The following is a 22,644-nucleotide window of genomic DNA, read 5'->3' as shown; positions in this document are numbered from 1 at the left end:
CCCCACCAACCCATCCCCCCCTCCCAGATCCCTCCCTCTTCCTCCCCGTCTCCCTTTACCATATGCTTCCTTATATGAAGCCGTCACTTTTTAACGCTAACCCACCTTCTCCCCTTATTGCTGTAAGTTCTCAGTTCTTCTAGAACCTTCTTATTTCGTTTTTTACATTTTAACATTTCCCAACCTTTAAACTTCTAAGTATAATCCCCTTCTTAAACTCCCCCCCTTTATGTTGAGCATAACCATCATAACAGTATTAACATAGAGAATTAAATACCAACAAAAACGATTAGCAGTTCTACCACCATCTGTTCCAGAGTCTCTCACTGGTGTCTTCCCCTTAAGAGTTCTCCTGCTTCAAGTTTGATGATATAAAAAATCTCATCCAGAGCTAGATTTTGCCCAGCCTCATAGCTGCCGTTCTTTTTGGGCTCACGCAGGTTCTGTGTCCTCAGAAACAGCCCTGTCAGAGTGCTCTAGCTGCGCAACAAAATCTTTTGCCTCTCTTTCAGATGTGAACGAACGCAGTTTGCCCTTATGTGTTATTTTCAATGTAGCCGGATATTGTAGGCTAAAACGAATCTTCAAATCAAATAATTTTGAACATATGGGGGAAAACGCTTTTCTCTTGGCTGCAATACCTGCTGAGTAGTCTTGAAAGCAGAGTATTTTTGCTTTTTCATAAGTCAGAGAGTTATTCGATCTTGCTGCCTGTAATATATATTGCTTGTGCATAAAGTTGAGAACTCTGCAGATAATTACTCGTGGCTTAACAGCGTTCATCTGGCGAACTCCCAGCCGGTGCGCACGTTCAATTCTTAAGGGTCCAAGCTCTGCTGGAAATTCAATATTTTTGGTCAGCCATTGTTCTAGTATCCTCTCCAACTGTTTTCCCCCGAGCGCTTCAGGTAAGCCCACCAAGGTAAAATTATGTATAATCATACCTGATAATTTTCTTTCCATTAATCATAGCTGATCAATCCATAGACTGGTGGGTTGTGTCCATCTACCAGCAGGTGGAGATAGAGAGCAAACTTTTGCCTCCCTATATGTGGTCATGTGCTGCCGGAAACTCCTCAGTATGTCGATATCAAAGCTCCATCCGCAGGACTCAGCACTTAGAGAATTACACCCACGAAGGGACACTCTGCCCAGCTCACCACCGCCGAAACGGGGGAGGGGAATTAACCCAGCTCATCCCCACACAAGTGGGGGAGGGGAATCCGTCCAGCTCATCCCCGCGGAGCGGGGGAGGGACACCACACCCGCCGATGCGGGGGGATCTGGCTTATCCTGCAACCGCAACCGCAGGAGGAGCTGACTGACCCTAACACCGCCGAAGCGGGAGGGGTACAAAGCTGCCCTACAGCCGCACGAAGCGGGAGGGAGTGCCGGCAGAATTTAAATCTCAATCCAGCCCCGTAAAACGGAGGGGAGAGGAATGCAGCAGCTCACTGTAACACAAACTCGTCTCAACTCTTGAAGAATCCAAGTGAAAGAAGAACTTGAACACGAAGTCCTCCTGAAGTAACTGAAGGCTAAACTTGAACCTAAAATTCAACCACAATATAAACAGTACAGATATCTGGGAGGGGCTATGGATTGATCAGCTATGATTAATGGAAAGAAAATTATCAGGTATGATTATACATAATTTTACCTTCCATATCATCAAGCTGATCAATCCATAGACTGGTGGGATGTACCGAAGCAGTACTCACCCAGGGCGGGACATAGAAATCCCTGACCTCAACACTGAAGCTCCAAACCGGGCCTCCGCCCGTGCAGCCACAGTCAAACGGTAATGCTTGGAGAATGTATGAGCCGAAGCCCAAGTTGCCGCTTTGCATATCTCTTCCAAGGAGACGGATCCGGCCTCTGCCATCGAGGCCGCCTGAGCTCTCGTGGAGTGAGCCTTCAGCTGGATAGGCGGCACCTTCCCCGCGGCCACATAAGCCGCTGCAATGGCTTCCTTGACCCATCTTGCCACTGTAGGCTTAGCAGCCTGCAGACCCTTACGAGGACCTGCAAACAGGACAAACAGATGATCCGATTTCCGGAAATCATTGGTCACTTCCAAGTATCTGATGATGACTCGTCTCACATCCAGATATTTAAGAGCGGAGTACTCCTCTGGGTAGTCCTCCCTACGAAAGGAAGGGAGACAGAGCTGCTGATTCACATGGAAGCGAGAAACAATCTTGGGCAGGAAGGAAGGCACTGTGCGAATAGTCACTCCTGCCTCAGTGAACTGCAGAAAAGGCTCTCGACATGACAGCGCCTGGAGCTCGGAAACTCTTCTGGCTGAAGTGATAGCCACCAAAAAGACTGCTTTCAACGTCAGGTCTTTCAGAGATGCCCTCGACAAGGGTTCAAAAGGCGGCTTCTGCAATGCTCTTAGCACCAGGTTGAGATTCCACGCAGGCACCACTGAGTGCAGAGGAGGGCGCAGGTGATTAACTCCTTTGAGAAAGCGCACCACATCTGGCTGCGAAGCCAGGGAAGCACCCTTCAGGCGGCCCCTGAAGCAAGCCAGAGCCGCTACCTGGACTTTAAGGGAACTGAGCGACAGGCCTTTCTCCAGACCTTCTTGCAGGAACGCCAACACTGAAGAAATTGGAGCAGTGAAGGGAGAAAGTGAGCCTGCTTCACACCATGCTGCAAAGATACGCCAAACCCTGGCGTAAGCAGTAGAAGTAGAGCGCTTCCTCGCTCTCAGCATAGTGGCGATGACCTTGTCTGAGAAGCCCTTCTTCCTCAGACGCTGCCGCTCAATAGCCAGGCCGTAAGACCAAAGGGAGAGGGATCCTCCATCACCACGGGACCCTGATGTAACAGGCCCTGCTCCACTGACAGCCGCAGAGGATCGTCGACTGAGAGCCTGATCAAGTCCGCATACCAGGGACGTCTGGGCCAATCCGGACCCACCAGGATTACCCTGCCGGGATGCTTTGCCACCCGGTCTAGCACCCTGCCCAACATGGGCCAGGGCGGGAACACATAGAGGAGCTCTTGTGTCGGCCACTGTTGGAGAAGAGCATCTACTCCCAGGGATCGAGGGTCCCGTCCTCTGCTGAAAAAGCGCGGCACTTGGCAATTGGCCGATGACGCCATCAGATCTAGGCTCGGCTGGCCCCAGCGCTTCGTGATGTCCAAGAACGCCTGAGCAGATAGTTGCCACTCTCCGGGCTCCAAGGTATGGCGACTGAGAAAGTCCGCCTTGACATTCATGACTCCGGCAATGTGGGCCGCTGAAAGCTGCTCCAGGTTCGCTTCCGCCCACTGGCAAAGACTCATAGCCTCCTTGGCTAGAGGGGCGCTCTTGGTACCTCCCTGGCGGTTGACATAGGCCACAGCCGTGGCATTGTCCGACAGGACCCGTACAGGCTTCAACACCAGTACCGGGATGAACTCCAAAAGCGCCAACCGAATGGCTCTGAGTTCCAGGAGGTTGATAGACCACTTTGCCTCTGCAGGAGACCAGAGCCCCTGCGCTGTCCTTCCCAAGCAGTGGGCTCCCCAGCCCGACAAAGAGGCGTCCGTCGTGACGACAATCCACTCTGGGGTCACCAGAGGCATTCCCGCAGACAACTTGTCTGTCTGCATCCACCAGCTCAGCGCCTTGCGCACCGCTGGGTCCAAGGGAAGGCGCACAGCATAATCCTCCGACCTCGGAGTCCAGCGCTGTAGCAAAGAGTGTTGAAGTGGTCTCATATGAGCCCTGGCCCAGGGCACTACTTCCATCGTGGCCGTCATAGAGCCCAACAGCTGCACATAGTCCCAAGCCCGAAGAGGAGAGGCTACTAGGAACTGGTCCACCTGAGCCTGAAGTTTGACAATCCGATTGTCTGGCAGGAACACTCTGCCCACTTGGGTGTCGAATCGAACTCCCAGGTACTCCAGGGACTGAGTCGGGCGCAGCTGGCTCTTCTCCCAGTTGATGATCCATCCCAGGGAGCTCAAAAGAGCAACTACCCGGTCCACAGCTTTGCCGCACTCTGCATAAGAGGGGGCTCGGATCAACCAGTCGTCCAGATAAGGATGGACTTGTACCCCTTCCTTTCGTAGGAAGGCCGCGATGACCACCATTACTTTGGAAAAGGTCCGCGGAGCAGTAGCCAACCCGAATGGGAGGGCTCTGAACTGGAAGTGTCGTCCCAGGACTGCAAAACGCAGAAAGCGTTGATGAGGAGGCCAGATGGGAATATGCAGGTACGCTTCCTTGATGTCCAAGGAGGCCAAGAACTCTCCTGCCTTCACTGCCGCTATAACAGAGCGGAGAGTCTCCATGCGAAAGTGCCGCACTTTCAAGGCCCGATTGACCCCTTTGAGGTCGAGGATAGGCCGGACAGAACCTCCTTTCTTTGGTACCACAAAGTAAATGGAGTAACGTCCCTTGCCAAGCTGACTTTCTGGCACCGGAACGACCGCGCCCAGGCAGATCAGATTGTCCAAGGTCTGCTGCACTGCCATAGCTTTGACCGGAGACTTGCAGGGAGAGAGTACGAACCCGTCTCTTAAGGGTCGGCAGAACTCTAGCTTGTAGCCGTCTCTGATGACTTCCAGCACCCACGCGTCTGAAGTTATTGTGGTCCACTCGCCCAGAAACGAGGACAGCCGTCCTCCAATCTGCACTGGGGCGTGGACCAAGGCCCCGTCATTGGGTACGAGACCCTGGGGGAGGACCGGAGGGAGCACCTCCGGGACGGCGGTCTCTGCGAAAGGAATGCTGCTTGGGGGAGAAATTCCTCATGAAGGAAGAGGGGGCAGAGGAACCCGACTTGCCCGGGCGGTACCGACGGGCTTCCTGCAACCGTCCTCTGGAGGTACCGGGACGAGTACTAGCCCGAGCCCTGACCTCTGGTAATTTCTTGCCCTTAGACGTGCCGAGATCGGTCACGATTTTGTCCAGCTCGACCCCAAAGAGCAGCGTGCCTTTAAAAGGCAATCTAGCCAGGCGGGATTTAGAGGCGTGGTCAGCAGACCAATGTTTCAGCCAAAGCCACCGCCGCGCAGAGACTGTCTGAGCCATGCCTTTAGCTGAGGCTCTCAAGACATCATACAGCAAGTCTGCCAAATAGGCTAAGCCCGATTCCAGGGCCGGCCAATCAGCCCTCAAGGAATGATCCGAGGGGGAAGCCCGCTGCACCATAGTCAGGCACGCCCTGGCCACATAGGAGCCGCAAACTGAGGCCTGCAAACATAAAGCAGCTGCCTCAAAGGACGACCTTAAGGCCGCCTCCAATCTTCTGTCTTGGGCGTCCTTTAGGGCCGTGCCACCTTCCACCGGCAACGCCGTTTTCTTAGTCACCGCAGTGATTAAAGAATCCACGGTAGGCCACAGATAGGCCTCACGTTCACTCACAGCCAAAGGATAGAGGCGGGACATAGCCCTAGCCACTTTAAGGCTCGCTTCCGGGACATCCCATTGAGCCGAAATTAAGGTGTGCATGGCATCATGCACGTGGAAGGTTCTAGGCGGGCGCTTCGTCCCCAGCATAATGGCAGAGCCAACAGGGGCTGAGGGAGAGACGTCCTCCGGAGAGGAAATCTTCAAAGTGTCCATGGCCTGTAATAACAGGTTGGGCAAATCCTCTGGGCTAAAAAGCCGCGCTGCAGAGGGGTCATCCGCTCCATCCGAGCGGGGATCCGTCTCCTCCAAGGAATCCGCAAAGGACCGTTGGGAGACCTCAGACACGCTGCCCTCATCTACATCGGAGGAGACAAAGTCCTCCAAGGCCTGGAAATCAACCCGAGGGCGTTTACCTCTGGGAACCTCAACCTCTTTACCAGAAGAGGGAGCAGGGGCAGCGTTTTGCATGAGGAAAGCCTGATGCAGCAGCAAAACAAACTCGGGGGAGAAACCCCCCAGACTGTGCACTTCCGCAGCCTGGGCAACAGCCCTAGACGCACCCTCAACCGGCGCTCGCAAGAGTGGGGGAGAGACATGCTGCGCATCCAAAATGGCGTCCGGCGCGACACTCCGCGAAGGAGCCGCGCGGGAAGAACGGCGCTTAACTTTAGCCGCTTTTGTGCCGTCGCCCAAATTAAGGGCGTTCATGGCATTAATGTCTCCAACCTCAAGGGCGGCCCAAGAAGAAGCCGTCCGAGCCGCGTGGCTGGCCAAGATGGCGGAGGCGAGGAGCGGGGGATGGGCGTTTATGGCGGGGAAAAACCGCCACGCCGGAGGAAGGACCGGGACATTCATCGGTCACGAAACTGTCACCCAACAAGGGCGAATCAGGCTGTAAGACCCCCGCATCCCCTCCAGAAGTGCTCAAGCGATCCGGGGAGCGACCCTTTGCGCCCTCGCCCTCCAACGCCATATGCCACGAGGAGAAGAATCGGGGAACCCCCTGCCCGCTATAAAAAGGTAAAATTACCTGCTTGCCGCTCTGAGCTGTAACGAACTGGTGTCCCAGTGAGTAGCTGCAATGAACGTTTAAATAAACGTCGAAATAAACGCCTTTAAGGACGTTTAAATTTTTTTTTTTTTTTTTTTTTAACGGAGCCAGCGGGAGGGGGGAGAAAAGGAGGGACCTGGCACCACCAGGTTTGCACTTGCTCAAAAGAGCCCTCAACCCCAGGCCTCAACAAAACCTAAGGATTAGGCTTGGAGGCCTAGCCAGAGCTGCTGCTGTGTGTGACCACCACCTGCTGAGATAGAGAACATACTGAGGAGTTTCCGGCAGCACATGACCACATATAGGGAGGCAAAAGTTTGCTCTCTATCTCCACCTGCTGGTAGATGGACACAACCCACCAGTCTATGGACTGATCAGCTTGATGATATGGAAGCGGATGTTGTTCCGTCTGGAACGGTTTTCCAGGTCTTCAATTTTAAATTCCAGGTCCGAAATCGTTTTCTGCAAAGTTTTTTGAGAGTCTTCCACTCCCGTCAGTCTGTTTTCCACTTCACTGACTGTAGTTTGGAACGCTATGCATTCCTTGGTCAAATCCTCTATTTTCGTGTTCAACTTTTCCAGTTTAGTATCCAACTTTTGATCAAGTGGAATCAGCCGACGATCTAATAGCTCTTCCATCACCCCCGTTAATTTGGAGGTGATCTCGGCCACCCACGCCGAAGACACCGATGGGTTTGTCTCGGGGAAGGCCGTCGCCATTTTGTCTTCGGCCGTCTTTCCCTTCTGTCTTTCTTTTTGGGCTGCTTTCGTCGCCATGTCTAATTTTTCTCTCGTTCTGCTTGGCCAGATTGTTGCCCTGGGTCCTTTTCTAGCGAGTATAGCAAGTTAGAAGAGTTGATTCTCCTTCAGATATGGGGATTATCAGGCAGGCTCCGGAGAGAGATTCACCTGCGCCCTCTCTTCACCATAGCGTCACGTGACCTCGACACAGACCTTTTAAAGTGAATGGGGTGTGCCGGCATTAGAACACCAGCGTGGCTTAGTAAACAGGGGAGTACGTTTTTAGGAGGTCTCTTTACAAGATCCGCTGAAGCTCCTTTAAGACTTAGTTTAATAAGATTAGATACTGAATGGGGAAAAACGTACTAAATCAGGCCTTTAACGTGTCGGTACCCCTCTTTCAGTCTCTCAATGCCCCGGACCCAAATCTCACTCAACCCGCCCCTAAAATGTCCCCTTATCTCTACTCTTCCTTTCCACCCTCCCTTGCTAACCACTCCTCCACCTTCATCCCATTCAGTCTCTCCCCCTCTCTCACAGTCAAACTCCCTAACTAATCACCCACCTATTATCCCCTCAACCTCACCTCTCTCAATTGGCCCTTTCTTCCAGCCAGTCAGCCACGCAATAGGTAATCTGAGTCAGCCAATTCTCTCCTCATCACACTGGCTCCAGATACCCCTCCAAGCCTGAAACTAATCTTTCTGAACGGTGGCTTTTACATAAGTACAAAAGCATCGCCATGCTGGGATAGACCAAGGATCCATCGAGCCCAGGACCCTGGAACCTTTTTTAAATATCGGCGTTATATTGGCCACTCTCCAATCTTTCGATACCATGCTCGATTTTAAGGATAAATTACAAATCAATAACAGTAGCTCCGCCAGCTCATTTGTTAAGTTCTATCAGTACCCTAGGGTGAATGCCATCTGGTCCAGGAGATTTGCTACTCTTCAGTTTGCAGAACTGCTCCATTGCGTCTTCAGCTACGAATACCCTGTCCGGCACCGGTATCCCACCCAAATCTTCCTTGGTGAAGACCGAAGCAAAGAACTCATTTTGCTTAATGCTTTCTTTCCTGCACCCATGTAACCCATCAATTTTGAGTCGCTGTGTGCCAGAAATCCCTCGATGGTCTTGCAAGACTAGAGTGAGAATTCAAACATCACACGGCTCAAGCTGAACTGAGAGCCACTTGGGTGAAGGACGAGTTACTGTTAGGCAGTGGCAGAGAGGTAGGACATTTGAGCAGGCAAATCTTGGGTGCCATGGCTAAACTTCTAGGCAACATGGCAACGTAATGCCTGAGATTTCTTGAGTCTTGGGTTAAGGTACTGGGCAGGCAGCCTGTGCTAGCAGGATACATAGAGAAGCTGGGCTTCGACGCTATGAGAAATGCATTCTGGTTTAATACTGGATATGGGCTGCAGATATTAATGACAGGGGACCTCCAGGAAGAATAACAAGGTTAGGATCTGTGCTGTATGAGAACAGACAAGCCGAGAAGTGAAGTCAGCAACAGAGAAGCTTTTGCTTATTTGGGAAAATTACCCGGGATTAAGTTGTGTAAGTTTGCTGTAGACATTAAATGGTAAATCAAAGCCTACAGGCTGTATTTTGGACAATGGGGAGGGAGAACTGGCCTCCTTCCCTATTTTATTTGTCCTTTCTATTTATTCTTCGATAGAGAGAATACCTCTAAGCTTCACATAGTAATGTAAAACTCTAACCATTTAAGGAAAATTGCTCAGTACATACTTATAACTATGAATTATTAGAAGAATGACCTTCATCCCCCTGCAGACACAAATATGGAAAACAGGAGCTATAAAATATTAAACCACAAAATCAAAGACAAGGTAATAGACTGCAATAAATCTAATCTGTCTATATAAGAAACTGAATATAGAATGAGCAGAGGGGAAAAGAGCGTAAAGAAAATTTCACCTTCAGGACTGTGGTGACGTGAGAACCCAGAAAACCACCAACACCCAAATGGCGAAATAGATCCAAGATTTCCCAGGGTGCACAACCACTATGTTTAGCCTCATCAAAATACAGGCCCTGGAGTTCAAAATCTGTTTTTTGTTTGTTTGTTTCTACTGTTCTTTTTAAAAATGCATTTCTTTCTGCTGTTACATCTTCAATCTCTAAACTTCACTTCATTCTCTCTCTTCTATGAAAGTATGTTCATTAATGAGCTTATTCTGTTATTTCTATTGTAGGTCATATTGTATTCCATATGAAGAAATGTTTATTTGATATAAATATCAAATCTGATATTAAAATTAAGTTGCAATACTGTTTTATACTCTATTCTGGTTCTGTGAGCATCATTCTTCTACACCTCATGAATTCACCTGCTCCTTCTTGGTCCCCATATTTTCTGTTTTCCCTTTTTGTGGGCTCTCAATCTAATTCAAATTTTAATGAAAGATTCTCTTTTTAGCCTCGCCTCTCATCGGACGTGAACTGCTTGTTTACTCTTTCCAAAAACACTAGGACTAGGGGGCACGCAATGAAGCTACAAAGTAGTAAATTTAAAACAAATTGGAGAAAATATTTCTTCACTCAACAAGTAATTAAACTCTGGAATTTGTTCCCAGAGAATAGAATAACAGCAGTTAGCTTAGCGGGGTTTAAAAAAAGTTTGGATAGCTTCCTAAAATAAAAGTCCATAAGCCATTATTAAAATGGTCTTGAGGAAAATCCACTGCTTATTTCTAGGATAAGAGGCATAAAATGTATTGTACTGTTTTGAGATCTTGCCAAGTACTTGTAACCTGGATTGGCCACTGTTGGAAATAAGATGCTGGGCTTGGTGGATTTTCGGTCTGTCCCAGTATGACAATACTTGTTGTGCAGCCATTTTCTGATGGGGGCCCTTAATGCCACCCATTGAAGAGACAGTAAGCGCTCCCCTGCTCACCTGATGGGTAAGCCCCAGGCACTAGAAAATAAAAATGCATTTTCTGGCGCCGGAGTTGGCGCATGGCAGAGGCCGTAGGCTACCATCGGGCTCCTGCAGTAGATTGGCAGTAGGACCAATTTGCCACTTGCCAACGCAGCGGTAGCCTTACCGCCCTTTAGTAAAAGGGACCCTTGCTTCCCTATATACTAGGTGCTTAACTTTTCTTTTCCCAGTCTCACTACATCCCTGTAACCACTTACATTTAGGAGAAACCCAAATTAAGGAAATCCGCCTAGACAGTTTTCAAAGGGACTTATTTAAAATCCTAGCTCTCAAAGTTAAGCACCTGAAAACTGACTTTCTAGCCACTGTATAAGCAGCACTGGGCAATTCAGTACCAGAATACAAAACAGAGTCAACAGTGATAAAGACTGAGCACAAGAAACAGCATGAGTATGTGCATGAGACAGATCACCGACTAAGCAACTGTTAAGAACTGAATCCATAGGTTTAGTGCAGCGGATCCTGGAGACCTGGGCTCAATTCCCACTGCAGCTCCTTGTGACCTTGGGCAAATAACTTAACCCTCCATTGCCCCAGGTACAAATATTTAGATTGTGAGCCCTTCAGGGACAGGGAAATACCCAGTGTACCTTCTGCTACTATTTGAGATTCTACATGGAATGTTGCTACTATTTGAGATTCTGTTGCTACTATTTGAGATTCTACATGGAATGTTGCTACTATTTGAGATTCTGTTGCTACTATTTGAGATTCTACATGGAATGTTGCTACTATTGAGATTCTGTTGCTACTATTTGAGATTCTACATGGAATGTTGCTACTATTTGAGATTCTGTTGCTACTATTTGAGATTCTACATGGAATGTTGCTACTATTGAGATTCTGTTGCTACTATTTGAGATTCTACATGGAATGTCGCTACTATTTGAGATTCTGTTGCTACTATTTGATATTCTACATGGAATGTTCCTACTATTGGAGATTCTACATGGAATGTTGCTACTATTTGAGATTCTGTTGCTACTATTTGAGATTCTACATGGAATGTTGCTACTATTTGAGATTCTACATGGAATGTTGCTACTATTGAGATTCTGTTGCTACTATTTGAGATTCTACATGGAATGTCGCTACTATTTGAGATTCTGTTGCTACTATTTGATATTCTACATGGAATGTTGCTACTATTTGAGATTCTGTTGCTACTATCTGAGATTCTACATGGAATGTTGCTACTATTTGAGATTCTGTTGCTACTATTTGATATTCTACATGGAATGTTCCTACTATTGGAGATTCTATATGGAATGTTGCTACTATTTGAGATTCTACATGGAATGTTGCTACTATTTGAGATTCTGTTGCTACTATCTGAGATTCTACATGGAATGTTGCTACTATCTGAGATTCTGTTGCTACTGTTTGAGATTTTACATGGAATGTTGCTACTATTTGAGATTCTACATGGAATGTTGCTACTATTTGAGATTCTGTTGCTACTATTTGAGATTCTACATTAGTTTGTGCAGAGCTGCGTATGCTTTGAGGCGCTATATAAATGCTAAATAGTAGTAGTACTATTTGAGATTCTACATGGAATGTTCCTACTATTTCAGATTCTGTTGCTACTGTTTGAGATTTTACATGGAATGTTGCTACTATTTGAGATTCCGTTGCTACTACTTGAGATTCTACATGGAATGTTGCCACTATTTAAGATTCTGTTGCTACTATTTGAGGTTCTGTTGCTATTATTTGAGATTCTACATGGAATGTTGCTACTATTTGATATTCTACATGAAATGTTTCTACTATTTGAGATTCTACATGGAATGTTCCTACTATTTCAGATTCTGTTGCTACTATTTGAGATTCTACATGGAATGTTCCTACTATTTCAGATTCTGTTGCTACTATATGAGATTCTGTTGCTACTATTTGATATTCTACATGGAATGTTTCTACTATTTGAGATTCTACATGGAATGTTCCTACTATTTCAGATTCTGTTGCTACTATATGAGATTCTACGTGGAATGTTGCTAGCGGAGGAGTAGCCCAGTGGTTAGTGAGCAGCCTTTGATCCTGAGGAACTGGGTTCAATTCCCACTAGCTCCTAGTGACCCTGGTCAAGTCACTTAACCCTCTATTGTCCCAGGTACAAAAACTTCGATAGTGACCCTCTAGGGACAGAAAACGTACCTGCATATAATGGGTACAGCGCTGCGTACGTCTAGTAGTGCTATAGAGATGATTAGTAGTAGTAATATTTGTGGCACATACCGTGCAGAATTTGTCATGGCCAAGCAAAAGATGTCATCGAAACTGCTCAGCTCATACGGGCGAAAGAACTCGTTGTGAATATCGGTCTCTTCATCATATCTGTTAAACTTCTTTGCAGTCAGCTTCCTCCTGTTTTCTGCACTTGGCACTGAAAGAGAGAACCACTGCTCAGTAAGGTGTTCATGGCATGATAAAAACCGCTGCAAATAAAGTAGTTCTTATGTGTTGCACCAGATGCTTATAAAGTAATATTTCTCCAATAAAAGTGGAGCAAAGACTCGTACTGGTAGATCATGTGAGCTGTGCCATGCTTAAAACTGAATAAGGATAAGATAAGATTCATTTGGAGCGATTATACCCTGACAAAGCGGCAGAGATTTTCTACTGGAAATCTTGCTGAGAATTCCAGGAGTGTTACTAGATGATAAATTTACCTTTACAAGTTCACGTCAACGTGGTGTTCACAAAAGCGTTTTTTAGATTAAGACATTTACATCAAATTTGAAAATAATTTGAATTTAATCAGTTTAAAATAGATTGTTGTTATATATGTTGGTTGTTCAGATAGGGTACATACAAGGTTATAAATTATTCAAAATATTTCAGCAAGATTGTTATGTAGGGCAGGTAAATATGAAAGGATGACTCCATTGTTACAGCACCATCTCTGGCTACCAGTTGAAGCAAGGGCCGTATTTAAACTGGGCACTTCCAGCTATCAATCTGCCCCCAAGCCTCTGACTTGATTCATTCCTCTCTCTGAGCTTGCTACAAACCAAGGAGGATGGATTGAGAACAGGAGATGATACGAGCCTAACTAGCACATTATCCCCTGGATTCTATATATGGCGCCTAGATTCGCGCAGAGATAAGCTCTAACAACTGGCGGAACAAGATAAATCTGCATATTTAACAAGCAATGAGTGCTAATTGGCAATAATTACAATTTATGCGTGGAAATTTGTAAGCGTATTCTATAAAGAATTGCACCTAAATTGCAAAGCACACAGTTCAACATAAACGCATGTAGTTGAAAAGGGGTGTGTTCATAGGTGTTCCGTGGGCATTGCAACAGTTACGTGTGCAATTACAGAATACGCCTCTCTGCACCTAAATCTACGCGCCTAAAAACTTGGTGCATTCTGTATGCTGCGCCTTAAGTTTATAGAATACACTTATTTCTGCGAGGAGTTTTTAGGCACCATATACAGAATCTCCCCTTATATGGCCTGAAGCCAGTAGGCAGAATTTGCTGGCAGATGGTGGAGATTGCCTAAAACAATAGCAAAAGATTATTAGAATTAATGGATTGCCTATACATGGTCCATCTGTAAAAAGTATACCGCTGTTGAGAATATATATATATATATATATATATATATATATATACACACACACACACACATTTTTTTTGCTTATCTGACAGCTTTTTAATTTATTTGAAAGCTTCACATATGTAGATATAAATATAATGAAATAAAAATTGAATATCAGTAAAACAGTTAAAAATTATTGTAGCTGATAGAAAAAGCCAGTTATAAACTCTGTATTTTGTGCTTATTTTTCTACACCAGAGTATCTGAATGTAACTCACCTTCAGCTACTACTGAAAAACGAGTGAGCAAAATCTAAATAAATAAACTGTTCTATACAATACAGATGGCCAAATCTCAGTGAGGATATCCTGTTTCCTGATGGGGTTATCTTAACTGTTGTTGTAATCTGTCTTGGGAAGCCTGGTGTTATAAAGATAATGGAATATCTACTATAATAATTTGCACCTCCAACGTTCTGAAGCTGACTTCGTGGCAGACTGCAGTGAAAGGTCGTAACGTTTGTAAGTCTGTAACCATCGCTCTCTGTCCCGCCCTCGCGCCAAAACGTGATGACGTCGAGGGCGGAACAGTGAGAGGGAACGGAACGCTGCAGAGTTGCCAGGCAAAGGAAAATGACATCACACGCATGAGGGTGTCGTCATCCCTTCCTTCCTCCCTTCCAGTTCCAGGCCCCCTCCCTCCGAATTTTAAAAGTCATTTTCACTTACCAAGTCAGGTTTACGGCGGCCAGCAGCAGCGGTAAAAGGCATGCAGGCTCGGCCCTTCTCTCTCTCTCAGCTCTGGTCCCGCCCTTGCAGAAATAGGAAATGAGAGCGGGACCAGAGCCAAGAGAGAAGGGCTGAGCTTGCATACCTTTTACCACTGCTGCTGGCCGCCGTAACCCCGACAAGGTAAGTCAAGATGACTTCTAAAATTCGTAGGGAAGGGGGGCTGGAACTGTAAGGGAGGGGGGCCCTGGAACTGGGAGGGAGGGAGGGACGAGGACCCTGGAAGTGGGAGGGAGGGAGGGAGGGAGGGGACGACCCTGGAACTGGGAGGGAGAGAGGGAGGGGATGACCCTGGAACTCGGAGGGAGGGAAGGGATGACCCTGGAACTCGGAGGGAGGGAGGGAGAGGGGACAACCCTGGAACTGGGAGGGAGGGTGGGACGACCCTGGAATTCGGAGGGAGGGGGACGACCCTGGAACTGGGAGGGAGGGAGGGAGGCCCCCTGGCACACACTCTCATTCTCACACACACACTCTCTCTCACACACAGACACACTCGCACCCACTCTCCCTCTGTCACACACACACACTCGCACATTCACTCTCTCTCTCACACAGTCACTCTCACACACACTCTCTCAAACATACAAACTCCGAGGAAAACCTTGCTAGCGCCCGTTTCATTTGTGTCAGAAACGGGCCTTTTTTACTAGTATTGAAATAAAATGGAAGTAAAATTAAACTCTCTTTTCATTGGGGTACAAGGAATCACATCTTCATCTGTTTTGTAGAAGTTTACATTTAGATACACAAATGGATTATTCTGTTTTTGAGTATGTTTCAGGGACAGGTGGTTTTATAAGTCATAATAAAAATAAATATTTTGTTTCATGCAGATATCTCATATGTTTAAACATAACTGAATGGGCTATCAGCCCCTAATACAGCCCATTGGCTTTATTATATTTTGTTCTTATGATGACTTATAATGTGTCAAAACTGAAAACTCTTCTCTCTTCTATCTGGTTCATAATAAAATGAGCTCATTGTGAACACTATCCACCCTAAAAGGTTATTTTGTGGCTGTACATGAGGATTGTGATACTGAACAAATAAGTATACCTTTTTGTTCCTAGTCTGCATCCAAAGGTTACCTTCCAAGAAAGCCTGTTAATCGTTACTTATTAGTAGAACGTAACCACAGAGACATGGTATGGACGCATTTTCAATATGGTAATTCTAGAGCCTAGCTAAGGAACAGGTTATTTGAGTTGGTCCTGACTGGACCAAACTTGCTTTCCTTGTGCCATCACCATTCAGCTGGATAGGCAGTGCCTTAAAAGGTGGAGGATAAAGGATTTTTCTTTTGACATTTATATTCCATATTATCCCAAGCAAACTTGAGTTCAATGTGGCTTACATTTGAAAATACAGTGAGACAGAATGATAGAATTCAGTAACATCATGGGAGCAAGTAGCGGGATATGTCTGCAACATTTAACAAAGATGAGATTGTTACAACAGTTGATCTGCTGCAGTTTCAATACGTCCTTAAAGCTGTATTTTTATATTGGCATATATTTGTATCTGACCTAGCACAATCATAATTCTGCTACATATTTAATTCTGACAATTAAACTCATATCATGTTACAAGATTAGCATATTTAAAAATCTGTCCTTTAATGATGCCTCGTGTTCAGAAATCATAGCTGTAAGTATAAGCAGTTATTCAAACATTACCATGTGCACACACCAGAACAGGCATTGCAAAAGTAAACAACAACTTCTACAGAATACATCCAAAACTTAATTTGTATTTTCTCATTTCCATCTTCCAAAATTCTAGACAGCACATGTACAGATCAGTCGGTCTCAAAGCAGTCAGAAACAAAACAATTTATAACTAATTGTTCAACCACTCTGGGCAGACTTCTACAGTCTGTGCCCTGAGAAAGGCAACGACAAATCAAACTCGGGTATGGCAATGCTTATGTTCTTAAGACAATTTTTGGTATTGTACCTCTACAGTGGGGGAAATAAGTATTTGATCCCTTGCTGATTTTGTAAGTTTGCCCACTGACAAAGACATGAGCAGCCCATAATTGAAGGGTAGGTTATTGGTAACAGTGAGAGATAGCACATCACAAATTAAATCCGGAAAATCACATTGTGGAAAGTTTATGAATTTATTTGCATTCTGCAGAGGGAAATAAGTATTTGATCCCCCACCAACCAGTAAGAGATCTGGCCCCTACAGACCAGGTAGATGCTCCAAATCAACTCGTTACCTGCATGACAGACAGCTGTCGGCAATGGTCACCTGTATGAAAGACACCTGTCCACAGACTCAGTGAATCAGTCAGACTCTAACCTCTACAAAATGGCCAAGAGCAAGGAGCTGTCTAAGGATGTCAGGGACAAGATCATACACCTGCACAAGGCTGGAATGGGCTACAAAACCATCAGTAAGACGCTGGGCGAGAAGGAGACAACTGTTGGTGCCATAGTAAGAAAATGGAAGAAGTACAAAATGACTGTCAATCGACAAAGATCTGGGGCTCCACGCAAAATCTCACCTCGTGGGGTATCCTTGATCATGAGGAAGGTTAGAAATCAGCCTACAACTACAAGGGGGGAACTTGTCAATGATCTCAAGGCAGCTGGGACCACTGTCACCACGAAAACCATTGGTAACACATTACGACATAACGGATTGCAATCCTGCAGTGCCCGCAAGGTACCCCTGCTCCGGAAGGCACATGTGACGGCCCGTCTGAAGTTTGCCAGTGAACACCTGGATGATGCCGAGAGTGATTGGGAGAAGGTGCTGTGGTCAGATGAGACAAAAATTGAGCTCTTTGGCATGAACTCAACTCGCCGTGTTTGGAGGAAGAGAAATGCTGCCTATGACCCAAAGAACACCGTCCCCACTGTCAAGCATGGAGGTGGAAATGTTATGTTTTGGGGGTGTTTCTCTGCTAAGGGCACAGGACTACTTCACCGCATCAATGGGAGAATGGATGGGGCCATGTACCGTACAATTCTGAGTGACAACCTCCTTCCCTCCGCCAGGGCCTTAAAAATGGGTCGTGGCTGGGTCTTCCAGCACGACAATGACCCAAAACATACAGCCAAGGCAACAAAGGAGTGGCTCAGGAAGAAGCACATTAGGGTCATGGAGTGGCCTAGCCAGTCACCAGACCTTAATCCCATTGAAAACTTATGGAGGGAGCTGAAGATGCGAGTTGCCAAGCGACAGCCCAGAACTCTTAATGATTTAGAGATGATCTGCAAAGAGGAGTGGACCAAAATTCCTCCTGACATGTGTGCAAACCTCATCATCAACTACAGAAGACGTCTGACCGCTGTGCTTGCCAACAAGGGTTTTGCCACCAAGTATTAGGTCTTGTTTGCCAGAGGGATTAAATACTTATTTCCCTCTGCAGAATGCAAATAAATTCATATACTTTCCACAATGTGATTTTCCGGATTTAATTTGTGATGTGCTATCTCTCACTGTTACCAATAACCTACCCTTCAATTATGGGCTGCTCATGTCTTTGTCAGTGGGCAAACTTACAAAATCAGCAAGGGATCAAATACTTATTTCCACCACTGTATACCTACATAGCCATTCTTCTTTTCAAAAATCTACCAAATTGACTAGGAATTTAAATTTTTTGCCTATCCCTCTTTGAAAAACAAGAAGAGAGCTAAAATTGTTGATAATCTTCTTTCATTTCAAGCAACAAGACTAGATAAGGAGCTTTTAGGAATTTGGTTAACTGTAGCTGATTATATGCAATTCAGAAGCAACCTTAAAACGCATCTATTCAAGAAATACGTCCTGAATGCTAGAGAATAAAAGCCTAAAGTGTGATGATTTTATACTGATTTTAGAATTGTAGTTCTGTTAGATTCTGAGTAATTGTACTTAGCTTTTAACACTGTTTGTTCCTGGTGACTATCCAGCCTCTCAATAAGTGTAATCTGCATAGAACCGAGAAGTTAACTATGGAATATAAGCCACACACTGAATCAGGTAATTACCTGTTTAATGCTAACCTTAAACATGAAAACACAACAGTTATTCCATAGTCTGATTATTCATCTCTACTATAATAAAAAGCACCTCCAACGTTCCTAAGCTGACTCCGTGGCTTCACTGAAGTGAAGGGTTTGTACGGTTCGTCAGATTCGTGAGTCTGTCACCATCTCTCTCGGCCCCGCCCTCATGCCTCTGATAGGTCCGCCGCCCTTGACGTCATCACGTTTTGATGTCCGCAACATCATCACGTTTTGATGTCGAGGGCGACGGACCTATCAGAAGCGTGAGGGCGGGGCCGAGAGAGATGGTGACAGACTGACGAATCTGACGAAGCTTACCAACCCTTCACTTCAATGAAGCCACGGAGTCAGCCAACGTTGCAGGTGTGTTTTGTTACACTACACAGCTCCCTAATTTTTCACTTAAACATCGCAGGGTGGCTGGAGGGGGGGGGGGGGGGGAAGAGGGGGGCAACTACCCTGGAACTGGGAGGGAGAGAGGGGAGGCAACGACCCTGGAACTGGGTGGGTGGGTGGGAGGGGGGACAATGGCCCTGGAACTTGGAGGGGGGCCAGGCGGACCCTGAAACTGGGAGGGAGGGAGGGGGAGGGTGACCCTGAAACTGGGAGGGAGGGGGAGGGGGGGCAACAACCCTGGAACTTGGAGGGGGGGCAGGCGGACCCTGAAACTGGGAGGGAGGGGGCCCCTGGCACACACTCTCATTCTCACACACACACACACACACTCTCGCACACAGTCTCACTCTCTCGTCACACACACTCACACATTCACTCTCTCTCTGTCACACACTCACTCTCACACACACTCTGTAAAACACACACACTCCGAGGAAAACCTTGCTAGCGCCCGTTTCATTTGTGTCAGAAATGGGCCTTTTTTCCTAGTAAGTACATAAGTATTGCCATACTGGGCCAGACCGAAGGTCCCTCAAGCCCAGCATCCTGTTTCCAACAGTGGCCAATCCAGGTCACATCTCCTTTCCTCTCCTGCCACATATCCTGGTTTCAACCTACTCTCACTTTCACAGGAATCTCAGTTCTCTCAACCGTGATAAGTTCTTTCACAACTGTGTTGAATTCCCCTTAGACTTTTCCACCTTGCCCCTTGAAAACAAGATCTGTATCCAGAACATTACTGTTCTCTAGTTTCACTCATACTTTTGTTGTGTACAACCTCTACGTCATTGAGGCAACCATTATTGGGGGTTCCTCAGGGATCAATTATCAGACGAATAATGTAAAATTTTTCTTGCTCCCTCACACTTCTCCATCAGTTTCTTGGTTTCACCTTCCTTATATACGCAGACGATATCCAACTTGTTTTTGCTCTTGAGTCTCCCTCCCCCTCCATTTCTGCCTTGCTCTCTGCCAAGCTTGATGCAGTTGTAGACTGGCTTACTTAGAATACATTGAGGGGCATAACTGAACAAAAACGTCTATCTCCATGGGCGTTTATCTCCGAGAACGGGTCCGTGAAGGGGCGGACCGAACCGTATTTTTGGAAAAAATAGACGTCCATGTTTTATTCAACAATTTGTGAGCTGGGCGTTTTTGTTTTTCAGTGATAATGGAAAATGAAAGCGCCCAGCTCAAAAATGAATAAATCCAAGGCATTTGTTCGTGGGAGGGGCCAGGATTCGTAGTGCACTGTCCCCCCTCACATGCCAGGACATCAACCGGGCACCCTAGGGGGCACTTTTACAAAAACAAAAAAAAAAGGTAAAAGAGCTCCCAGGTGCATAGCACCCTTCCCTTGGGTGTTGAGCCCCCCAAATCCCCCTCAAAACCCACCGCCCACAAGTCTACACCATTACTATAGCCCTAAGGGGTGAAGGGGGGCACCTACATGTGGGTACAGTGGATTTGGGGGGCGGTTCGGAGGGCTCCCATTTACCAGCACAAGTGTAACAGGTGGGGGGGGATGGGCCTGGGTCCACCTGCCTGAAGTCCACTGCACCCCCTAATAACTGCTCCAGTGACCTGCATACTGCTGCCAGGGAGATGGGTATGACATTTGAGGGTGAAAATAAAAAGTTGTGAAACGGCATATTTTGTGGTGGGAGGGGGTTTGTGACCACTGGGGGAGTAAGGGGAGGTCATCCCCGATTCCCTCCAGTGGTCATCTGGTCATTTAGGGCATTTTTTGGGGCCTTATTCGTGGAAAAACAGGGTCCAGGAAAAGTGCCCTAAATTCTCGCTAAAAACGCATATTTTTTTTCCATTATCGGCGAAAGGCACCCATCTCTGATCAGCCGATAACCACGCCCCAGTTCCGCCTTCACCACGCCTTTGACACGCCCCCATCAACTTTGTCCGCATCCGCGATGGAGTGCAGTTGAAAACGTCCAAATTCGGCTTTCGATTATACCGCTTTATTTGTTTTTCTGAGATAAACGTCTATCTCCCGATTTGGGTTGCAATATAGGCGTTTTTCTTTTTCAATTATAAGCTGGATTGCAACTTAATACTAGGAAGTCTGCCTTCATAATTTTTCCTCATCATACTACTACTACTACTTATCATTTCTGTAGCACTACTAGACATACACAGCGCTGTACACTTGAACATGAAGAAACAGTCCCTGCTCGACAGAGCTTACAATCTAATTAGGCCAGACAAACAGGACAAACAAGAGATAAGGGAATATTAAAGTAAGGATGATAACATAAGGGTTCTGAACAAGTGAATAAGGGTTAGGAGTTAAAAGCAGCATAAAAAAGGTGGGCTTTTAGCTTAGATTTGAAGACGGCCAGAGATGAAGCTTGACGTACCGGCTCAGGAAGTCTATCCCAGGCATATCCAACAATAGTTTGCTCCCCTTATTTATTCATTTATTTAAGCATTACTTAATATACTGTTGTTAACTGGCACGCAAGGCACAGCGGTTTACAAGCTAATACATAAAAATAGAAAGGAACTACAACAGTAAAATAGGAACGAGACACTCAATCCAAACAAATGCAACCCAGGCTTCAAAAGCTTGCTTGAACAGCAATGTTTTCAGCACTATTTTGAAATGTTTGAGAGAGAGTTCAGCTCGAATCTGCGGCAGCAATGAATTCCAGAGTTGAGGAGCTGCGAAATAAAAGGCACATTTTCTACTATCATTTACTGAACGGAGAGCACGAGGAGAGGAATATGGAATAGTAAGGGAAGAGAGATAGGACAGGGTACCCATATGAAGAGCACTGAAGGCCAGAAACAGAAGTTTAAATTTGACACAATATTCAACAGGGAGCCAATGATGTTGCTTTAGAGCCTGAGAGACATAGGAGCTGAATGGCTGTATTCTGAAGGGTTTGGAGATGTTTCAGGGCTGATTTGGTGAAACGCAAATAAATGATGTTACAATAGTCAAGCCTGATTGTAAAAGAGAAAGAATGAAATGAATTGTGATACAAAAAAAAAAAGAAGGTATAATTGATCGTAACTGACACGCACAAAAAATCCCTGTCTTATAGACAGAAGAGAGACAAGAATCAAGGATGACCCCGAACTAATGGAAAGGCTACACAGGAGAAATAGTAGTATTCAGTAAAGATAAATCAGACTGCGGGGGTCATGGCATCCAGACAGCCAGCAGGCCACCGTCTTGTCATGATTCAGGATGAGACAGTGTGTAAGTAGCCAATGCGTCAACAAGGCTGAACAGGCTTGGAAAGGTGCAATGTCGATATTGTCTGAACCAGTAGGGCAGAGGAGTAAAATGTCTGAATTCTCCTTAACTGTTCTATACCGAGCAGTAAATGGTGGAAAATGTTGCCAAGGAACATATTAAAGAGTCTAAATATAAGATATTTCGAAAGTTGTTAAAAACTCAGCTATTTCAGAAGTTTGCACTATGATGAATTGTGATAATTTTATGGCTTCAATATTAAGAAACGTTTAGGGTTTGCCCCATTTTTTGTAAGCTAGAAAACATGTCTAACTGTTCAACCCTTTAAAATCTGTTAATAACTTGGTTATTTTACAGGTTTGTACCATATATTATATACGCTGTAGGGTGATGGTGAGACAGCACCCTCAATTAGCAGGACTCCCGCTCAGCTTAGAGGGAACAGTGTCTCTTACTTAAGTACATAAGTATTGCCACACTGGGACGTCAAGCCCAGCATCCCATTTCCAACAGTGGCCAATCCAAGTCACAAATACCTGGCAAGATCCCGA

The 22,644-nt window shown here is 46.0% G+C and overlaps 1 protein-coding gene across 1 annotated transcript in view; it reads right to left on the bottom strand.

Moving 5' to 3' along the window:
- The window catches only part of FIG4 (FIG4 phosphoinositide 5-phosphatase), a 416,571-nt gene that overhangs the window by 185,388 nt on the left and 208,539 nt on the right, over positions 1-22,644 (bottom strand). The window contains 1 exon segment of the mRNA XM_030199197.1: positions 12,364-12,511. Within this exon segment, the coding sequence (XP_030055057.1) occupies positions 12,364-12,511 (148 nt within the window).

This window comes from Microcaecilia unicolor, chromosome 3 (genome assembly GCF_901765095.1).
Source record: "Microcaecilia unicolor chromosome 3, aMicUni1.1, whole genome shotgun sequence".
In the NCBI taxonomy this organism is placed as follows: Eukaryota; Metazoa; Chordata; class Amphibia; order Gymnophiona; family Siphonopidae; genus Microcaecilia; species Microcaecilia unicolor.
This window is presented reverse-complemented; position numbering and strand designations above follow the sequence as displayed.